This window comes from Poecilia reticulata, linkage group LG8 (assembly GCF_000633615.1).
Source record: "Poecilia reticulata strain Guanapo linkage group LG8, Guppy_female_1.0+MT, whole genome shotgun sequence".
NCBI classification, from domain to species: domain Eukaryota; kingdom Metazoa; phylum Chordata; class Actinopteri; order Cyprinodontiformes; family Poeciliidae; genus Poecilia; species Poecilia reticulata.
Genome location: NC_024338.1, coordinates 17,647,090 through 17,665,766, shown reverse-complemented (window position 1 = coordinate 17,665,766; position 18,677 = coordinate 17,647,090). Strand labels below are relative to the sequence as shown.

Below are 18,677 nucleotides of genomic sequence, written 5' to 3'. Positions count from 1 at the left end.
TGCGGGTTCTCGTGAATGTAGACGGGCGCGCACACGTGAGGTAGCCTCCCTTCCGTACACAACCACTTTGACCGCAACTGTTCTACTGAAAGAACGTCAAATATACAAGTTTTCCCCGATATAATTGCTAAAAATGATTCACTAACAATATGAGAGATAGTTTAATCCAAAAATTCAGATAACTAAATAAAACAACGGTTGCGCTTCTCTCAAATAATGTTATATGAATTTTGACCACTAGATGGCGCTATCCTCATATTATCAATAAGCCCAAATCCATGGAAACGCTGTTGTGATTAACCAAAACACAAGTCCATACAAGAAAACCTGAACAATTTTCTTTTATTTGTGTTAGTTTTAGGAGAGTATACAATTATCCCAGTAATTCTGTCTGTATCACAGCCACTTTATAAGTAATTGCTACCTTTTGTCTGCCTTTCATCACTACTGGCCCAGAAATTTCCTGTTTAATCTTTTTTATTTCCCAAACAGTACCAAAACTCAGCTGCTGCTGCTCAATCAATTAAAATGCCTGGTTACCAAACTTTCCAGCCTCTGACCAGTAAAACTTTAAGAGGCCAGTGAAGGCCGAACCTTGGTGGAGCACAAAAGCGTTTCTGCCGAGTCAGTAAAAAGCTGTTGCAATGGCAACTCAATCAACATCAACAACCAATATGTGTTATTTTTATAGATTCAAGACCTGCTTTTTTATTTTTTACTCTATTAAGTGCAGAAGCTTTTCAGTTCTATGTCCATATTGTTTTCTCAAACTCCTCGTCGGTGGTCGTTGCAGTTATTCAGTTATTCCCTCACACTAAGTCTGGATGTGCTTGAGGTTTCTCTCCACTGCCACCACATCCTCATCAATCAGTGACTCATTAAGCTGACTGGGATTCCTAACTTTGACTAAAGGGCAATATAAACTCACTCAAACTCTTAAAAATCAAGGATCTGGTGGGACTGTGTTTCATTGAAAGTCAACATGACTGGATCATGTATTCATGGTGTTGGAAAAATACTTTTTCTGTATTTGTTTTAGACATTTGGTACAATTTAAATACACTGAACTCATTATCTCCAGACTCTCTCACTAATTTACCAAAACTAAGTTAGTATTTGTCATATTCTCACCTTCATAGAGTCACTTAAACATTATTGGATGGTTTACATTCAAAGTTTCGAACGTGGATTTCTTTAGCTTCACATCCAGAAATGTAAACATCGCTAGTAAGCCATCTTAATAGGGGAACATTTTGCCACTTATTGTCTATTTTCCAAGCCGTTTAGTCACATCTCTTTGGAGGAATCAATTAAAATCCTTTTAAACCAGTGGTGTCGAACTCATTTTCATTTTGGGCCTTATCGAAAATCTGAATGTTCTCAAAGGGCCGGTTGTTCAAGAATATATTGATAAAAACCATTAAATTGTTAAAATATTAATAAATAGATGTTTCATCCAATAAGTGTTTCTTAAAGTGAAATTATATTGATAATTCACACTAATTAGTCCAACCAGTACTTGGTGATTGTTTTTGTGTTTTTTTGCAATCAAAATCGTAGATTTTGTAGTGATAATATAGGAATATTTGTCAGGATTTTTTACGATATTTGCGCTAATATATGATGTTAAATGTGACTTTTTATTAATTGCTGCATCAGTCACATATATAACTTGACATCAAGTGAGGTTAAATTAATGTTTTTGGCCAGTTTTGAGAAAAAATGTCAGTAAAATCAGAAAAAATGTGGGGATCTGTTGATTTTGTGTGAATTTTGCGTATTTGTGGAAAAACTGGAGGGACTTATTGATGTAATCTGGAGTCTGGAGGGCCACATAAAAAGCTACGGCGGGCCAGATTTGGCCCCCGGGCCTTGAGTTTGACACATGTGTTTTAAACTGAATTTTTGCAGCGGTCCAGAAAGGGTTTCACACGTCACTTTGGATCCTGACCTTAATTTATGGATTAAATGAAGAAATTATGTTTTTATGTATTCTTAAAAGGAAAACACGTCCCTGAAATCATATTTTAAATCCCTTCAGCCCTGCTAGTCTCCAGACAGAACGTGAATATTTATTTCCATCAATCCGTTGTCTCACTTTTCTGTTGTAGTTACAGTTGCTATGGAAATCCTCGGGAACAGGGGGACTCCCTGCAAACATTATGATCATTTCTCTGCCCAGGAACTCCCTTTCACTTTGGCTTAGTCAAACTGGTCAAATGTAACCCAGCTGGATCTTGTGGCAAGTTTCTACAAGACTAAATGGGAGTTGGCCCATTGCATAAGAAAATTATGTAAACACGCTGCCTTGTTTCCAGGGAAGCAAGAAAATGAAGACAACATTGTTACTGGGTGGAAAGGAAACAAGTGGAATATAGAAACAAATGAAAAACAAAGAAATGAACAAATAAAACACAGTTTCCAAGTGGCAACGAAACCAAAAGCCACCCATGAATGATGTCCATAAAGTAAAAAAAAAAAGAAAAAAAGAACAGTGGTGCACATGAAGAATAAATTACTCTTTATTTATAATTATAAAAAGATTACTAAAAACAAAAACAAATTTGAATATGATGTTAAATAAAACATATTTAATACACATTTACAAAATAAACAATGCTTGTTTGTCCTTTTGGTCATAACATATAAACTCAGAATGAAGGCGACCGAAAAGAAAAGTCATTTTGAATGATACGTGATTTTATAGCTTACCATAAACTGTATTGCATTTGCTTTTGAAATGCAGCAGTCAACAAGTTTACACCATCCAGTCCGACTTTCAGACAGCACCCGCCTTTCTTTTTAACGACACCAATGAGCGTTTTTAGCGCCTTCAAAACGAGTAATTACATCACTAAACTGCATCATTGCGGTAATACATTTGCATTTTTAAAGGGAAAAGCTCAAACATACATTCTGGAAGGTAAGGCAATGACACCGTTACTGAATGACAGGCAGGTCTGGAACACAGATATTGACACAAGAGCTCAATATTTCAGTCAGAGGTGCTAAATTTTCCTTCAGTGGTTTGTTCACTGCAAAAACACAAAACCTTACCAAGGATTTCTTGTCTATTTTCTAGTGCAAACATCTTACTATACTTGAAATAATACAAAACTAACTTACAAGTAGCTATTCAGCAAAAAAAATAGGAGCTTGTTTTAGGTCAATAATTCCTTAATATTCATTTTAATAAAGTTCAACTGGGAAATTATTTCACTTATTAACGAGACATTTTCCCCATGTTATAAGTGAATTAATCTGCTGTGGAACTAAAACTGGGTTGCTAGGCAACGGGCTGGGCTTGGCTGGCGTTGCTAGGTAACGGCACAATTGAACTAGAACTTTTCCATCAATATTAAGGAATTATTGACTGAAAAAAAAAAAGCTTAGTGTGGATGAAAAAAGTACTAGCTCTGAGTGAAATAATTTGACAGTTGAGCAAAATGTTTTCCCGTATCTTTGTTTCCACCTTCCTAAAGTCATTCTTTGCCCAAAATAGGGGGTTTTTCTTGCCCAAAACATCCTTTGGAAAGAAAGAGGTGCTGATTCTTTTGCCCAAATTATTGGCATATCATTAAAATAAACTCTTATAACTTACAGACCAAAATTACTTAATCTTTTGCAGTCCGTTAAGGAAATCTTTCATATAAAATATCATTTATAGACCACCACACTACTGAAGAAGCCAGAAATGGTGTATTCTTGTGATTAAGATGTGATTTAACATTTTATTTTCAGTCTTCATCAGCGTCTGCATGCACCTGCAGGTTTTGGCAGGTCAGGGTGTTTCAAGAAACACAAGTCCTTCTGGATCTGGATCCCGCTCATTTACATAGCAGCGTGTGAAAAGACTTTGTAGTGGCCCAGGTGAAGCTAGCTGTCCTTTTGCTTGTCTATTGGGAATGTTCTAATCCACGACTGCGTTCGCGCTAGACACTGACTCCAGTCGTAAAGGGGATAGTACTGGAAATACCTCTGCGCCTTGTCCGTTTCCACCGTGAAGGTGGTGCTGGCCACCGCCAGCGTGTATCGGTTCAGCAGCGGCGTGTAGTTGTAGAACGGGCTCAGTATGAAGCGCAGAAAGTCGTTCAGGATGGCCAGGAAACAGAGGACGATTCCCGGCATGCAGACCTTACGGAAGTTGAACTCGGACAGCAACTCCATGTTGAAGTCCTCGTAGCTTTTGTAGGGCGACTCGTCGTAGCAGAAGAAAGCTTCGCCGCCAACTTTCTCCGGATTCATCTTCAGGGCTCGAGCTGCGAGTACATGCATCCAGGCGACGTTACCTAGCAACACAAACAGAGGGGTAAATACCAACTTGCTCTCTCAAGTCTCTCCAGCAGTCAGTCACATGAGAAATGTAGACATTTCGCCAAAAACTACAAGGTTGATAGGATCGAAACATCAAAAGAAAACATTTCAGATGCAAGAAGTAGGCGTGTGTGGGAGGTCATCCTGACTAACTCTGAAACTGAGTAATGGCAGAAGCATGAAAAATATCCACCCTGGATTTGATGCTCTCTTTGAACGGTTAATTACGGCGTTGTGTGCAAACAGCTGAATCACCACACTTTAGAAACAAATTTTTCTAGAAAAAACTGAATTTCAAAAGTCAAGAATTTTCAGCTTTTGAAAATTTCTGACATTAACATAAAAATTTCTCAGTTTTTCTGTAGCTAATTTTAGATTTTTCAAACTCTGAAATTTCCAAATTTTTTCTAGAAAAGTTCTAACAATTAAAAAATTTCTGACTATTTTGGCAGAAACTTACTCCTCCTTTTTGGTTTTATTAATCTACGTACAATGGTCCCAATGTGTCGCAAAACAAACTATGGATGCAAACAATAAATTGTCAATTAATAATTTATTAGATTAAAATTTGTTCCAATCGATTGTCTAAGACAACGTATTAGTGTTTAGGTTGTTGTAGTTTAATCTTTTTTTAAACCCAGAGTATCTATGTTATGGAAATAATGTTAATTCTCCTGATACAGGAAAAAAAAACTACAGATAAAAAAAAAAACGGCCATGTAGCATTTAATCATTTGTCGATCAATAATGTATAAAACACAGAACGATGTGAAATATTTCTACAGTTGTTCCTCTTCACAAATGCCTAATTATTTCCTTACACATCCGTTTCTAGCAGCTGCTCAAGAGCTTTGATCTTGATATGAATATTATCAAGTGCAAACATCTTAACAACCTTCTGAGAAACGCAGAGGAAGTGCTGCTGTTACATTTACTTCCGCTTCCGGTTTTGCCCCGAATGCAAGTTGCTGTACCTTGAAATGCACTAAACCGGCTTAAAAGAAAAAGAAAACCAAAAGCAAGCTGCTCTTCTGGAGGAAAAGTAGATTGTAGTCTTTGGACATGGAGGTTTCTACCTGCGTAGACTCGGCCGTGCTCGATGTGTTCTGGGACGCCGCCGATGACCAGGCCTCCCCTCTCCACAGCCAGGTTGTAGAAGTCTCTCATCAGCAGGTGGCCTTCGCCGTAGATCCCCGTCGGTCTCAGCGAACAGGTGTACAAACACTTCCCACCCTTTACCTGCGCAGAACGCAAACAAACAAGTTCATTCATACTGCACATGTCAACAAAGTGCTTTACATCGTGAAAACATCACATAGACAAGAATTAAAAACAAGTAACAGACATTACATTTTAATTACCAGCGTTAAAATCATCAATACACGTCAAATATGTGTATGTGCATTTTATGCGTTTCTCTAGATCTTGCCGACTCCTTTAATCTGAAGGTTATAGGAGGCCGACTTTGTAACAGTCTTTATGTGAAGGTTCAGGTTTGAGCTCATCATTAAACCCAGATTTCACGCCTGATCGAGTTTCTAGCTGTGACAACTGAAGCTGTGCGCTGATTCTTGGTTGTTCAAACCCCTGTTAGAAAACCCTTTAACCTCAAAAAAAGAAAAGAAAAAAAACATTCCTAAATGGGTCAGTTGGGTTTGGATTGCATAAAGCAGAATAACATCCCAGTGAGGCAACAAGGGAGGTGGAGGCGCATTCTGTGGCCGACGTTGCTCAAGGAAAACCCCCCTGTGAAGCCCACCAGGCCTTCCACAGTGATTAAGCAAACCACAGTTGTTCATGTTTTTTAGTTTCAAGCCAACTTTACTTCAACAGTTTTGCAGGGATTTGGAGAAATGATCTCGAATAATTACATTACAGTGAATAAACACGACGTCAACAGCTCAAATGTGACGTTTCATGCACTCGCCCTGCAGGGAGGGCAGAAAGAAGCTCTTCAAATAACAAGCAGAGCACTTAGAAGCTACACCCAAGTAAGAGCAGAATTACTTCCACGTATTTTTACTCTAAACTAAAAAGTAGCCGTCACTCAAGCTCAGAGTAACTCGTCAAAATATAAAAGTTACGTGGAAATTTTTGCATTTTAAAATATCAAAAATGAAAATATTTCAGATAAATAACATGATTACAAAATCAGGCAAAAGAACTTTTCGACTTAAAACTTACAAAGCTTTAACAAAAGTGTGTTTATCCGGTGAATTTTTGGTTAAAACGAGCTTTTTCTCCATTCAGAAGGAATTTTACTCATGTAAGAGTAGCGATAGAGCAGCGATTCAGTATATTTCAGTACATTTGTACTCAAATAAAAGTGAAAAATATCCATACTCAAGAGTGAAAAATAATTTGGCAAAAACTTTACTCAAATACTGAGTAACTAATCAAAACACAGATGGTTTAATATGTAAAAATGACATCGTCACACCCACCCAGCATTTTAGGAACCAAAATGAAAATAATTTCATCAGGCAAAAGATTCGATTTTGTAAATATAAAACTAATGAAACTTTTTCAAAAACTGCAGATATCTTTAGTGAAATTCTTTTCTAAAACATGTTTACTCTTCACTTAATGAAGTTTCTCGCAGTGGGTAAATAATCCACAAATCTTAGTCAAGTAAAAGTAAAAATACCCCTGAAAGTAGATTTGATACCGAAAAGTTACTCGGGTAAATGTAACCAGCCACCGTCCAGCTCTGAAAACAAAGTCTTACCTGACTGCCGTTCGCTCTCAGGACAATATTCTCCGCCTTTGCTTTACTCTTGGGATACGCCATGGTGTGCTTCACTTCGTATTTTGTGTCTTCATTTCCTCTGCAAAGAAAAAAAAACACATTTAAAACTCTGAAAATCATCTCATTTTAATGTAAATATCAGGCGAGGGCTGCTGGGAGTTTCTCTGCACGTATAATCATGGAAACATGTCGGATGAGCAGATAAAGTTCCTTTGACTCTTGGCCTGAATGAGAAAAATGCATTTCAAGCAAATTCCTTCAGTCAAAACAAACGTTTGCAAAGATCGATGAACATTTTCAGAACATTCATCCTGCGCAGCCCTTTGGACCGCTCTGAGTTTGCGTTCCTGAATCAGCGCACGTCTCTTTCAGGGCGAACAAAGCTTCATTGTTTCACCATAACTTCATGCTGTAACCATCAGGGGAAAAGCTGAATAACTCTGATGAGACGCTGCCGGGATGCGAGGCGGAGAGGTTTGCCGCAGCACGTTTCGAATGAAGTAACCCACCTCTTTTTATAAATATTCTGACTGAGTTTTATCTTGCAACTGCGATCCATCACCATTAACGTCATGACCTCACCTGCTGCAGGCAAACGCAGCCAAGCTTTCTTAAATATCAACATACCACGGAGGAAAAACAAGCAGCCTGTCTGATCCAGAAGTTAACTCACCTCAAAGACCGCAACGGGGAAAATAATTGATGAATAAGGATGAACTTAGAAAAAACAAACTTCTGCGTCTCCAGGACTCTTGTTTTCTTTAGATCTTAATGATCTCTGTTGACTTTTGTTGCTGGAAATGTTTCAGGCTAAAGGCTAAACACAGAAAGATCAAGTTTTAAATTGACTGCTGGAAGATAAAATGCTGTTTCGAGCCATGAAAGGATTTTATTTGGATTCAATTGAAAGACTCAAATAAAAACAAGGAACTAAACTAAGGTTTTGAAAGCGGCCTAGTCAAAGTTTGGACTCATTTCCAGTTTTCTCAGATACACTGTCAAGTTCAGGGGTCAAAAATTCTTATTATTTTTGATTGGTTTGTATTTACTAAGGTCGTGTTTGATAGATATACAAATTTGGTTCATGATTTCAAGCCAGCGGTGTCCAACGTGTGGCCCGAGGGCCATTTGTGGCCCTTGAAATGATTTTGTTCGGCCCCTAACCAGACGTCAACAATAGTAAAAAATGTGCAAAACAAAACAGAAAACGACTGATGAAGCTAAAAACTTTCTAAATCGAGTTTCATCTTATGCATCTTTACCGGTGTGCAGATTTTGTTAACATTTTCGTTTATTGTTGAGCAGTAAAAACTAAAAAAAAAAAAAAAAAAGAATCAAACAAATTTTAAAATTTTTATTTTAATACATTTTGTGGCCTGTCAGTAGTTTCAACTTGCTAGCGCTAGCAGTTTTTAAACATTTAAGAATAGCGACTTTACAGGAAGTACAGCCAAACACTCGTGAGATTGTTTTTTTTTTTTTTTTTTTGTTTTTTTTTTAGGAGAACACATTTTGAAAATGCACTAAAAATAAAAACATGAGTCAGATTTTGCAGCTATATTTACATGACACGGACCTGAAGTTCCCCCTTTTTCCAAGTCAACCTCATCTGCAACGCGTCACGTTTTTCTCTCTCCAGAATCAGCAGGATGGAAACTAATCACAAGGTTTGACGTCGCAGAAACTCAGACCTGTTCTCATGCATGTTGGTTGTGGTCGGCTAATCACAGGGCAGGACGTCTCTTCCGAAAACGACGCCGACGTGTGCAGACGGCATGTCGTTTAGTCACACCGACCCAGAACTAAACATCCACCCTCCAAATGTGAAGTCAAAACAAGAGTCAAAGGCGCCAAGTGTAGCTGGAAATAAACCGAAGCTGGTGATTGAGGGGAATGTTTATAATAATAATAACACAGAGGCGCGACTGTTGTTGCATGACGATTTGATGACGGGCGAGGAATGTTTCCAATACAAGCCGCAGACGGCGTCTGTACGGTAACGCTAAATACCAATCATACACAACATCACAGACTGCAGGCTGCTGCTTTCATGTCTCCCCTAAAAAAATATTTTTGGCACCAAAATTGTAAAGTAGAAAGTTCTTGTGGGTGAAAAATACTTGATTTTCAAACTAAAACAATAAAGTACACATGGAATATTTTAGCTGCAGAAATTAGTTGGTGTGACTTCTGCAGAAAATTGATCTGAAATTCATGAAAGGTCCAAAATATCTTCATTTTTGTCTTATTAAAATTAAAAAAAGGCTTAGAATTTCTTATATTTAATTTCTCTTTGGGATTAATAAATAATTTTTCAATTTGAATAAAACTTTTGGGTCAACTCTCCAAGGTTATTTTGGGTTTCATCAAGATTATGAATGTTCTTAAAGGGAAGATATTTTAAATATCCAAAATAAATGAACATAACAACAAATAAGAATAAGACAAAGTGTAAACAAAACTGTCCTTCAAAAAAAAACACACAAAAAAAACACTTGTCTTGTTTTTGGTAGAAATAGAAAAACTATAAATCATGCAAATAGAAAATGAGGTCATTTTAATTAATCGTGTAATAAATTGATTTATTGGTTATTGTGACAGGCGCAGGCGGGCCGGATTTGGCCCTCGGGCCTCGAGTTTTGACACACGTTCTCTGGTTTTCTCATAAACAAGAAATATTAATCTACAACTTGTGAAATGCCTGGTAAAATTTACACCAGTCTTGAATTGTAGTCAGCGGCCCCACTAATGCATTCTGAGGACCACAAATGGCCCCCCTGCCGCACTTTGGACACCCCTAAATGAAGTTCACAGCCTTCCTGATGAACATTTTTCATACTTTGAGTTATGATGGTTTTGAAGCCACCCAGTCTTAATCATATCCTGTCCTTCCCTCATGTTTTACATTATTATTGTTTTGTTTTCCCAGAAAAACAGGAAGTCGGTCGGACAACATCTGGATTAACGCCATGTGGAAAACACATGGCAGAAAGAAGAGAGACAGAGGGAACATCAAAGAGGACTTTTCCAGTTGCTAATGATGAGGAATGACGTTTACCTCTTGAAATGATCGCCCTTCACGTTGGGTCCAATCACTTCCATGCTGCTGGTGTAGACGAGGCGCTCGACGCCACATTCCACGCACGCTCGGATCACGTTCTCCGTTCCTGACGGCAAAATCAACAAAGAACATTTAAATTTCACTCAACATTAAATAAAGCCTTACTGAAACAAATGAGCGTCTCTGTTCTTCCCGGATGAGAAGTTAAAAGCAGATTAAATCGCGGTCTGGGATCCACATGCGGACTGGAGGCCTTTCCCCCCCCACCCCCCGTTTGCGCTCAAACTAAATCTGGACTCCATTATCGAAGCCGGACAGCCGTTGGAAAGAAACACGCAAAACGACGACAGGAAACAGGAAACGTCTTATTGTGGCATTGAAAACGGCAGATTTATTATTACTCATCTGATATTTTGCAACATTGGACTCTGATTCCTCTGTTACATTTTAAATTTTCTTTGGCAGTAGATGACTAGATTAAAGTATAGCAGAGTTAATTTTTAAAAAAAGAAGTTTATTTTATGCTCCACAACCAGATCCACTTAAAAACATGGTCCGCTGCTGCCAACTCACCAGGTCGTTGCTACGCAACCAAAGAGTGACTGGGTTGCTAGGTAACCAAAGAGTGAGTGAGTGAGTTGATTCCAACAGAAATTATTGGATATTTTAACCAATGTATTATATATATATATATATATATATATTATTATTTATTTATTACGTTGAAATCAAATATTTATTTTCCTTCTCACTAAAATAAAAGGTGCCAACGTGGTTTTTAGAGCTCCAGACGACAAAGATTTGAACTGCGACGCAGGACTTTTGAATCTGAAACCCAGAGGGGCTTTTTATCTCAGGTTGGAAGGAAATGGTTAACGAGAAGCAGGAGCTCTGGGGAACCAGGGAGGATTCTCTGAATGTCTGTCATTCCTTAAAATCATAACTGAATGAGAAACCAGGTTGAGCCACTTTGCTTTATTAAATAAAGCAAAACTAAGTCGGAATCAAACCTCACCGTTGGATTCTCATGAACGCGGGAATCAGTCTTCTAATTAGTCAACTCAGGATGAATCTGTTGTGTTGCTGCTGCTGCTGCTGCTGCTGTGCAAAGGGATATTCATAAAGCCCAGTCAGCCAACAGACAACAAAAGCATCTTTTGTCCGTTTTGTTGAATCACTCCTATCTGATCCAACCCGGTCGCCCGAGTCCAGCTGAGAAGCACAAATCTAAAAACCAAACAATAGAATTGAGTTTCTTTCTTTATTAATGAGGCGTCATGTTTGATTTTAGCCATCCTGCTTTTGTGAGCCATTTATGTGCAACAGACACAAAGATATTCCCAGAAATGTGTTTTCAAAGATAAGGCTGACAATAATACAAAATACTGTGTTTGTGCTGCATTGTTGGACACAAACAGACAGATGAGTCACTCTGTGGGATTTATTGAAAATAAAACCAAAGCAGAAACTACAGACGGCAAAATTTTAGAGAAAACTTTCGTTTCTAGTTTCAATTACTCTCCTACAAACAACTTCTGTGTGTTTCTAGAAGCATCAGCTTCACAGTTTCCCATAAATTAGATAATAAAATCAACAGTAACTCCACTGTGTGCAATGATTTATGCTCATGGCGCTTTGGGAATCAACCTAATGGGGCTGAAATCTCATCTTCTCCATCTAAGACATGGTCTTTTGCATTGTTTGAGTCGATTCAGCAGTTCTCAACCTCTTATTCGACTTTCTGGTCTGGGATTCGTGCAAAGTTCTAGTTTTGTTGGAGTTTGGAGCATGAAGCACGATGTCAGATACTTTCTTTTTTTTCCCCCCAATGCGTTGAAACCTGAGTAAATCTGTTGACGTGGTTCCTGTCAATGGTGGCTCTGTGAGTGGAAATGTTCCCTCCCTGCTCAGGAAGCCAAGCTGCTAAAACTATTTTGCTGGAAACTTTTGAACACTAAACGTGACCCATTACGCTTCCTTGAACAGGGTAGGGTGGGTTTACAGGCTTTACAAAACATGTTCATTACTTCTTTTGCACAAAATCATTTTCAGATAGTGAGATTTTAGTCTGCTCAGTTCACAATGAGCTCGCTCATCACTTTAAATCCAAACAAGCTGCTGCTGGCCACGCCCACCCAGCTCAACGTTTACACTCACACATGAAAATGGCTACAAAACATGCAGAATTGGAGCCTGAAGCACAAGCAACCAAAACGCAGTAAGTGTTTCTTTTTTTTTTAATGCCAAGTAAACAACAAAACACTTGTCTTTTCCAGCAGCCGTTGTACAGCACATACAGCAATAAAACCAACTGACCAACAGTGCTGGAGCTCTGCTGGGGTTGCTAGGTAACGGGCGGAACTCTCCTGGGGTTGCTAGGTGACGGGCTGAGCTTTGCTAGGGTTACAAGATGAGGGGCAGTGCCTGCTCATTTGTGACGTTACTTTTGAAAGATTTTTGAATTATCCAGACTCCAATAAATATTAACTTATTGCCAAAAAACATCTGGAAGGATTTTATTTATTTATTTTTTTTTTTTAAGCGCTTGGGCAGAGAGAATTTTGTGGTTTCCCATGAAGTAATTTGCCAGATTAAAAACCACCAAGCTACTAGCGAGCAGTTAAAGCTTCAGTTGTGGAAACATCGTTGAACCGCAGGAGTGTTTCGAAATCCTGATCGTCATGGAGCGTGACTGCATGTTGTGAATGTTTTCTCTTTAACACAACTTCCTTTGATGTTACGCTAAAATTGGACGTCACTATAACTGAACCTGCAAGAGTCTTTCCTCAGAAACAGTGCGTAGGAAAAACAAAAGCATCTGCAGAGGCAGGTAGTAACTAGTTATTACTCGTACATTTACTTGAACTTTTTGGGGAAAAAAGTTGTTCGAGTAAATTTACCTGAATTAACCAAATCACCTTTGGTCAATTTTCAACATGGATAATTAACCAAAGGTAATTTCCCATATGGTTACTTTTTACTTTCACTACAGTGCAATTTTTTGTACTCCATCTACCTCTGAAACATGGCATTTATTTTCTCCTGAGGACAAATACTTTATGAAGAACAAAAAAAAAAATCATTTCCTGGAATCTGGTTACAGTATAGAAACAAATCCCAACATTAAACCAGTGATATGTTCCAGTTTTTAGGGAACTAACTGGGAAAAATATGATCCAACTTCCTGATAGTTTCCGTTTTGATCCCGTCACGGACACGCCATCCTTTGTCACTACCCAAAGGTGTGGATTTCCTCAGAAATCATTTCCTTTCTTCCTGTTATCATTCAGGTCACGCCACCTCCGGGACGTACCTGTGACGTTGACGGAGTAGATGAGGGATGCTGGGACTTTGTGCCAGACATCCACCAGGCTGGCAGAGTGGATTACAACGTCGACCCCTTTGGTGGCCTCCAACACGCTGTTGTAATCTGTGATGTCTCCTTGGATTAAAGTCACTTCCACCTCATCTGCATAAGAAACAGGAAGCAAATACACCCATTATTGCATGCAAGGAAACAAAATGTTTTCCAAAGAATTTCAGGACATAATGGAAAAAGACATAGATGGTTTACTAAGGATAATTAGGGATGTTTGTCAACAAACGTGTTCACTTCCTTGTTACAAAATTTCCATTCTTGCTTGCTTGCAACTGCACATTTGCCAGTAATTGTTTCCTTATCAGCTCAAGAGGAAATAGTCTTCCATCACATTATCCGCTCCTTTCTTTTGAAATGTGAACGAGATATGACGGCCATCAGATGAACTCACCCTGACATGTACAGGTTCATTATTGCGCAATACTGCTTTTAGTTGTGTTGAAATAAATGAGGTAAAATCTGAAATGATGTAAACATTTCAGATGTAACGTAGCTGTTTTACGCAACAGGTAAATTTCTCGGTCTCTTCTATGTAGCATAATCTGGTTCCGGTGGCTAAAGCTAACCGCTAAACGGATTAATTTCGACACTTATAAACCCGAAATCCGCAACATGTCCAGTCAAACACGTCACAGAAATGTACGCTAACGCTAAATTTCATTCACATAAAAGCTGATGATAATCTAGATTTCTACGCATGACGAAAATAATGTATTTTTGGAAAGAGGGAGTGTTTTATTTTGAAGAGTGCTTCGTCGTATCCGGTTTTGTCTTCTGTTTCGTGTTGCTAGGATACAAAAAGCCGTTATTCAAAAGGTAAAAACGTATTAGCCTCATGTTACGATTACAGAAGCTTTCACTGCGTAATTCACATATTTTACACAAAAAGATCTCTAGCCTCCAACTTCACAAATGTTGATTATAAATGGAACTTAAATATGATTCACTTTACCTTGTAATTATGTAAAATCATTAAATAAACTAGATTTATTTACGTATAAGTTATAAAAACGTGCAAATAATGTAAATAATTCGTAATCGGAGAAAATTTCAGACAAAAGAGGCAATAAATACAAAAACTATTATGTAATTTTCAGCAAACCTTATTCTTTCTTTTGACTGGAAATGCTTTTCACATGCGAGGATTATTCATTCAATATTCAAATTATAAGATATTTAATTGATCCCAAAGGGAAATTAAATGTTGTAATTCAAAATTCTTCTTGTATTGATTATTATTAATGGCGCAAATAGCCTCCAAACTCAATTTCCCCATGTGAAATAATTTTAAAAGTTAAGACAATGTTCACATAAACAAACATTTTCAAGCAATACAAACAAAAAACTGTTATATTGTTTTTGTTTTTATATTGTGGTTTTGACTGGAAATGCTTTACATGTTCCGTTCATTTCACATGGGAGGATTATTGATGCTGCACTGCCTCCAAATTTAGTTTCCCATGTAAAATATTGTGTAAAAAGTTAGTAAAAATAATGTTCAAATAAACAAAAGCAACCTTGGAGTTTATTTTATTGTGTTTTGGTCCATCTTGTAGACTTCGCCTGGGAGTGAAGAAGTGTGTTATCATTTGAAGCAAGGCCTTGAACTCCTGGTTTATCTCTGCTCTCATGCCTCGTCCTTGACTTGCTGTTATTTAATCCAACGCAAGCAAAAAAAACCAGCCAGAAAGGAACTGGACTCTTGAACCTCAGCTCAGAGAATCGGTTGCAAATGTTTTACCAGTTCAGACCAGTTTTAAAACGCTGAACACACAAGCCAGCATTTAATTTTTCCTTTCTCATCTCATCAGCACAGAGCTGGTAAAACTGCTGATCAGTCATCAGGAAGCACAACACGCTGCAGTCACATTTCATAATGACTGAATAAACCCGAACAAGGACGGAATGGCTCGTTTATTCAGCTACTCAGAGGTTATTCGTGTGATCATGAAGCAAATGATGCGAGCAGACAGAAAACCAAACATAGATAAGAGATTAATTATAGCTCATCTTTGCTCATATGATATAGGAAGGAAGTTGAAGCTGCAGAAGAAAAAAAAAATCCACTGTGCACCTTTTAAAACAGCGGGATATTTATGCCATCTTTAATTTCAACACGCAAGAAAAACCAATGAGTGTATTTTTTTGAATAAAATGAGGATATTTAACTGTAAACCAAACAACTGAACATTTCGATATTTGAATGTACAGAAACATGTTTATTTTCAAATCTGCTTAAATCATAAAAGCGCAGTCCAGTTATTATACATCACTGTAAAAGCCAGCAGACTTAAAAACGAAGCACTCCTCAGGTTTCAAACAAGATTACTGCGACAGAAACAAAAGAAAATAAAAGAAAAGAAAATAAAAAAAAAGAAAAGAAAAGAAAAGAAAGGTCGCTGCTCTCACCTGTCTTCCTCCGGTGGTGAAACCCAGCATATATGTGCTGGTCAAACACCCGCACCTCCGCCAGCTTCTCCTCTTTCTCTAGCAAAACATCGAGCAGGTGCTTGCCGAGGAAACCGCAGCCTCCCGTGATCAAATAGACCAGCGTCCGCTTGTTTTCTTCCATGGTGGAGCAGAGACTGAGCTTTCTGAGCGCTCACTGCGTCTGCACGAAGAACAGCTGACAGCCGGCGGAGGCGCCTTATCTGCAGGACAAGCTCCGCCCCTTTTTGGGAGGGACCAGCGGTGACCACCTGATCTATGACGTGTAGAAAGCGCTGTTTTTGTCATAAATTTGTCTTTTTAGAGTTTGGTGGTAACATTTATATTTACCTGAGTAACTCTTTAGAAAAAAATAAAATACTTTTAGTGGTATTTTTACTACTCTGTACTCTTTACTTTTACTTGAGTAATATTATGACGTAACGCTGCTCTGACGTGAGTAAAATTTCTGGATCCTTTACCAAGTGAATGAAAAACAAACATGTTTTAACCAAAACTTCACCAGACACAGACACACACCTGCAGTTTTTGTTATAGTTTCTTAAGTTTTTTTTTTTTTTGAAAGAAACTGATTTTGATTTTTTTTTTCTTTTTATATTCTGTTATTTATATGAATTATTGTCATTTTAGTTCTTGAAATACCAAAATTTCCACTTAAATTTAGATTTTGGTCTCTCTGCTTATACTTTTTAAATATTAGATGACTGATCATTTGATCAGTAACTCAGTTTTTGAGTAGACTGTTCACCAAATACTTTCTACTCTTTTTGAGTAATTTCTTGGATGGCTACTTTTTACTTTTACTTGAAATATGTTGAAGTTCTACTCTTCTTCTCTTCAGTAAATTTTGTGGGTGCTGTGCTCAAGATATCTGCTTCAAGCATAAATTATTATATTTTTAAGAACTGGAATGATTATGTATATCATTATCAGTTTTGTTATGCTTTATTTGTGCACAGTGACATTAAAATGAATTCCTATTCTGATATTTTATCTGTAAAACAATTGACAAGAAAGTTTTAAATTCCTCTGTTTTGGAAGTTTTTATTAGAAAATCAGACACTTCCTTGTTTCTATTTTTTTTTTATTTATTTTTAGTCTTTCTAATATTAGAACACCTGGTAATGCCTCATTCCCAGGTTTTAATATGTCATGAACTTTCTGTTGAGAACCGCAACATGCCTCAAGGAGACGAGCAAATTCCTTGTTGCTAGGAATAGTACAACAGACGATTATGCAGGTATGACTCAGTAGCAACGGTAACCACTGTTATTAAGCCTTAAGACCAAAGACAAACAGACGCGCACTTTGAGGCAGGTACGTGCAGAGAGGGGGCCTGGGGGTGTTTGAGCACCTGCCCCTTTTGCTCCTTGCCCCCAAGTCCCCTTTTGGTCAATTTTTTATTTTTATTTTTTGTATTATTATTATTTTCTAAGCCCTCTTCTGACATATAATAACATGTACTAAAATTATTTAGTTTTTTGTTGTTGGTTTTTTGTACAACATAATAAGCCCTCCGGTCACCTTGTTACCTTTGACCTTTTGCCCGTGATGCATGACGCAGTTGCCTCTCTCGCAGTGCGATAAAGCGGCTAACTGAAGCTCAACGTAGCGAACGTTCCAGATTACAGAACAGTTTTTGGTGAATAAAGTGGAGTAGTAAATACTGTATCTATCGATAGAGTATTTTTATCATACAGACATTARGCTGTTGTTGTTGTGCTATTAGCTAGCTGCTAGCTAACGACTTTACTAGCAAAGCTCGATAACTGAAAAGCTTCTTTCCTGTGTACGAGGCACATCGCCCATCGAAAACCGATCATCTCCATAATGGATATATGTCCGATCTTCTAATTTCCTTTGCTCCATAATGTACATTTCATTTATTCTAGCGTTGGGAAAATGTATCTTGAAGGAGAATAACACTTAAATAAAAGTCCAATAACTCACCCTGAATTACAGTGATAGATATAATGTATGTAATAAAAGTGACATTAATGAAGGGGAAAAAAACTCAACCCAGACTTTAAGAAAGTTTAGGGTCTGGTTCGCAGAGTATGGAGTTAAATTTGTTTCAAAATTATTCAATGAAAAAAAAAAACTAACCTCAGTTAAGTAAAATACAATTGTAATCAAAACTTTTGGAATTGTAATGATTTCTTTTTTAAAAACAAATCGTTTTGTTTAAAAAAACTTTTTTAATTAAATAATTTAATTTTGAACTTAAAAAGTTATTTGCCAAACATAAACTTTTATTTTCACACATCAGAAATCTTCTGCCCACGACGTCATGTGAGAATCACAAGGAAAACTTTGAGTCACAAATAAAAACTTAAAATAGCAAGAAAAGATTTATGACAAGCGCAAATAAGTTTGTCTTGCAAATAATTTTTCACTTCATGAGACACAAATATGATTTAAATTTTAAAAAGTTTTTTAAGCAAAACTCAGCAGATTTTTTTCATGGTGACATGCATTAACAATTCAATTTTTGCTTTTGTGTTTTTTCTGCAGTTCCACATTAAAGTTTGATGCAGCTCTGCTTTCCTGAATGGACCGTCTTCATCTCCACTGTAGCAAACAGGCAGCTCTATTTTATAGTCACTAAAAGGTGGCATTGTGCCCTTGTTTATTATTTTAAAATTCTGTAAAGACAAAATATGTCTGGTGGTCCAGGTCTGATTTACATATCTTGTTAAATTACAGGTTTGAATATTGCAAAACTT

The 18,677-nt window shown here is 37.4% G+C and overlaps 1 protein-coding gene across 1 annotated transcript; it reads right to left on the bottom strand.

Moving 5' to 3' along the window:
- Positions 1–3,702: 3,702 nt before the first annotated feature.
- Positions 3,703–16,167, bottom strand: hsd3b7 (hydroxy-delta-5-steroid dehydrogenase, 3 beta- and steroid delta-isomerase). The gene is made up of 6 exons (XM_008416327.2): positions 15,913–16,167; positions 13,438–13,593; positions 10,122–10,230; positions 7,043–7,142; positions 5,391–5,553; positions 3,703–4,289 (listed from the first exon to the last, which is right to left on the bottom strand). Exons 1-6 carry the CDS (start codon positions 16,073–16,075, stop codon positions 3,877–3,879), a joined length of 1,104 nt encoding a protein of 367 aa, XP_008414549.1. The 5' UTR covers positions 16,076–16,167; the 3' UTR covers positions 3,703–3,876.
- Positions 16,168–18,677: the final 2,510 nt, after the last annotated feature.